The sequence below is a fragment of the Monopterus albus genome, unplaced genomic scaffold (assembly GCF_001952655.1).
Source record: "Monopterus albus unplaced genomic scaffold, M_albus_1.0 scaffold728.1, whole genome shotgun sequence".
In the NCBI taxonomy this organism is placed as follows: domain Eukaryota; kingdom Metazoa; phylum Chordata; class Actinopteri; order Synbranchiformes; family Synbranchidae; genus Monopterus; species Monopterus albus.
The window spans coordinates 23,725-27,356 of record NW_018128608.1 but is presented as its reverse complement, the minus strand read 5'-3'; the positions used below and the strand labels follow the sequence as shown (position 1 = coordinate 27,356).

General features: G+C 38.2%; 1 protein-coding gene across 1 annotated transcript in view; it reads right to left on the bottom strand.

Moving 5' to 3' along the window:
- Window positions 1–170: 170 nt before the first annotated feature.
- LOC109953524 (putative uncharacterized transmembrane protein DDB_G0290641) overlaps window positions 171–3,632 on the bottom strand; it is a 7,715-nt gene continuing 4,253 nt past the window's right edge. The window contains exon 2 of the mRNA XM_020589005.1: window positions 171–232. Coding sequence (XP_020444661.1) covers window positions 209–232 — 24 coding nt within the window. The 3' untranslated portion in view covers window positions 171–208. The remainder of the gene's footprint in view (window positions 233–3,632) is intronic.

Sequence of the window (3,632 nt, the reverse complement as noted above, 5' to 3'; positions counted from 1 at the left end):
GAGAGTGTGCCCCTGCCTCTAAAATACAGCATGACTCTCACACTCAGTCGCTTACAACTACTTCATGCCACATAATTCCTTTTCAGATTTTGTGTTCCCAGATGTAAATATAGTAACCACCAGCTAACTGTAAACAAAACTCAGTTTCATCATACTGTTGACAGACAGGAGGGCTGCAGGATTGGACTGCACACCCTAGACAAGACATTCACCCACCCATCTTTGGTATGACCTTGGGAGCACAAAGAAAAGACAGGACTTCATGCTAGAGCCATGTACAAAAGACTTATCTGACCACTAGTAACTTCTGGTAATTCCAGTGGGAATAATTATGGGCAAAGTAAAACATAGCTGAATCCTCAGCCACTGTAGGTGAGCTGAGTCTCTAACAGATGATGTAAAAGCCAATGCAAGTGACCGCCATCATCTTCTCTTGCTCAGTGGTATGGTGTGATGGGGTGGGGGATTTTATTTTGACTCATGTTGACAGTTTAAAAAATGAAAGGAAGTAGACACTTATTCAATCTACCAGCCTTTAGTAAGGAGTGTAGAGCAAGAAGAAACTGGTTCAGATACCAGAGACTCCTATTCTGAAAGCATAAATCCCTGTAAACCCTAAAGTTATGCTTTAGTCCAGATAAACCCTTAGCAACACTAATGGCCAAGATGGAATACTATCAGACTGTAGATTCTAGTTATTAATACTTGTCATATGATGTCTAAATTATTTTAGGTGCAAAGGTATTAAAGGTAGGGTTGGCGATTCTTTTCAGAAGCATGTTTTTGTTACAAACCTTGAAGTTCTATATTTCTGTGAGAGGAATCAAAGAAGTAGAAGCAGTGTTTCTTTTATTTTTGTTTGCCTCTATTTTAGTTACTATTGTAATACAATTTAAAGTCAGTATTTTTCACAACATTAAAGGGTGTGTAAAATGTTGGTAATGTGATTCTGACAGTATCACACAAGCGTATTTTGGTCATTGAACATGCTCTTTAGTTGTGTGATAAAGCTTAAAATAAACTAATAGCTCAATTCATTATCTGAATTCAGAAGGGACTACAGTCTAAAAGGTAACCATTAATCATCTAATCCATTATCTGTTGCACACTAACCTATGTTATAATATTTTGTTTTGTTCTGCTTTACAAGGACAAGGACGATGATGAGTTTGAAGCCAGCCTTGAAAGGCAAGTGATTGCTATCATTGGTGACTGGTCTACCCCCCTGCATTTGACCACTGGATGGCAACCATTGTGGTGGGGGGAACAAAAGTCCTGCTGGGAAAGGATAGCCCAAGGTGCTGTGCTTTGCTGATGGGCATAATATATGCTCTCAAACTGAGCTACTGCAAGGAACTTAAATACACTTTTGAAGTTTTTCAGAAGTTGTTCTTTGTTAGTTTTGCTATGTTCAACAAATCTTGTCTTGAAAGTTGACAAAACAAAGATGTTTAAAGAAATACATATTTTAGCCCAAAGAGAATGTAGTTTTTTGTCTTTCGGAAATGACTGATGTGGGCTTACTCATATACAGCTTAGTCTCTTGGAAAGTGCCATGACATGCTACTTGTCTTTTGACTGTTATATCTATGGAGATTTGCCTAACTTTGCTGTAATGGCTTAATTTATTATGCATAATACTTAATTTCACAAGGGAGTATGGCCAGATTCTTTATTTATAATTTGAGTTTTTTATTTGCATTTTGTTTTTGCAAGATTTTAAATATATTTTGTTCAAATGCTCAACTGCAGTTGAAAAATAAAAAATGGTGGTTGAACTAATGTCTTTCTTAAAAGATATTACATTAACAAAAACAAAAACAAAAAAACCTGAAAAAAAAATCTATTTGGAGCCACAATTTTAAAAATAGTTGCTATTTAAAATTTTGTATGCATTAACTAGACTAGGTTTCACTGTATTGTAAACACTCCAATTACTTTCACACACATAATCCAGATGTATCTACTTTATAAATATCAAATCCAGCGACACCAATCCCAGCAAACCGGGTAAGTCACCGTATTCTTCGTAAACGTTTTCCTGCAGTGCGCAGCTTACTCCGTAAAAGTTTCTAAAACAAACCATCATGCAAGGCATGTGGGTCCAGAGTCATACTGAAGCAGAAACAATTTTGTTTCCAACACAATGTCCTCAACACAACTGGAAGCGTGTAGATTGATGCTAATCTTGACAAAAATGAAGGAAACTTAGCTGCCTTTCGCTCTCTGAGAAGCGCCTAATTCGTAACTTTTGTCCTCTCTAGCGCTCTCAGGAGTGGCAGGAGGGAGATTCCTGATTTGTTAATCTATCTTTGGCTTTGTGTGCCATGCGTGCGCCACCAAATTTGCATAGCCAGGCCTGTGCGCAACATTAAAGGTCCAGGTTTTTGCAACTTACAATAATTTTCATTGTAACAAATATAGGTTTAATGGAGGCTATTAAGATGGAAAATGAGTGTTTTTATGTCATATTACCACTATTGTGATTATCTTTGACAGCTGTGCATGTTTTAAGCAACCAGGTCTCATCATACAAAGAGAAGCCTCTCCATATGACTGTACAGTTTCAGCCTGGCTCCATTCAAAACTGGGCATCGAAGGCCACATGCAGTGTTTGTGTTACCAAGATGGTTAACTGCATTACAGTCCTATCTATACACTTAGAGCTGGCTACCGATGCTATTTTCCTCACCTGTGGTTGCATGTAAAAGGAGTCTGTTCTTTGCAGCGGTCTTTTCATTCTCGTACTGCACACTGCATGCAGGTAGCTTCTTTTGGCTGCAACAACATCATCACCTGTATGTGTTAAAGGGGAAGGCCTGGCCTGTAACAGTAAAATGTATGCCTGCAACTGTAACGCCTTGTGGGAAACTCTTGACATTGTGTGCATGGGCAGAGTGTGTGCAAGTAAGAAGTTGGGTTGACAGCCAATTGTTTTGTTCGGGCTGAGTAAAAATTTTTTCGTATGTCGTAACCCTAAATTCTATAATACAGTTTCCCCATAGGCTATGCCCAGCCCCCGGAACCAAAGACAGCTCTGCCCGAGGCACACTGTTTCACATCGAATTCTCCCAGTAGCATTTGTTGCTATGGGATACACATGTGACAGTGTTCAACAGCCTTCGTGCAGAAAACCACCCACAAGGTATGAAAAACAAAAAAATATTTCCCTGTGCCCTCATTAATCATTCAACAATTAGCAGTGATCGTCTTATAAATATTTAGATGTTCAGAAAAGCTCAGAGAAGTCTCCGCTCGGAGAAGGCTCCTCCTGCCACTTCCGCCTTCAACAAGCCAGTCTTCCCATCGGGGCAAAAAATCCTAATAATTTTGGAGACAACCGTCAAAATTTGTGGGTATCCACTTATTAATGTGAATCTTACGTCTCTGATAGTCATCAATCTCTGTGACTAGGGCACTTATTGTTTTATCCATCAAATAAAAATATGTGCTTGCAACCTTAAAATGTGGCATAAACAAAACAGCACATTTCAGAATAAACGTGTTATTTTATCCTTACTGTAATTGTAGTGGTAAAAGCAAACTTAATATAGTTTATACTTATTAGGCCAGTGTTAGTTACATTCTAAGTAAACAGGAAATATTTTGATCACTTACATAAACTCAACTCA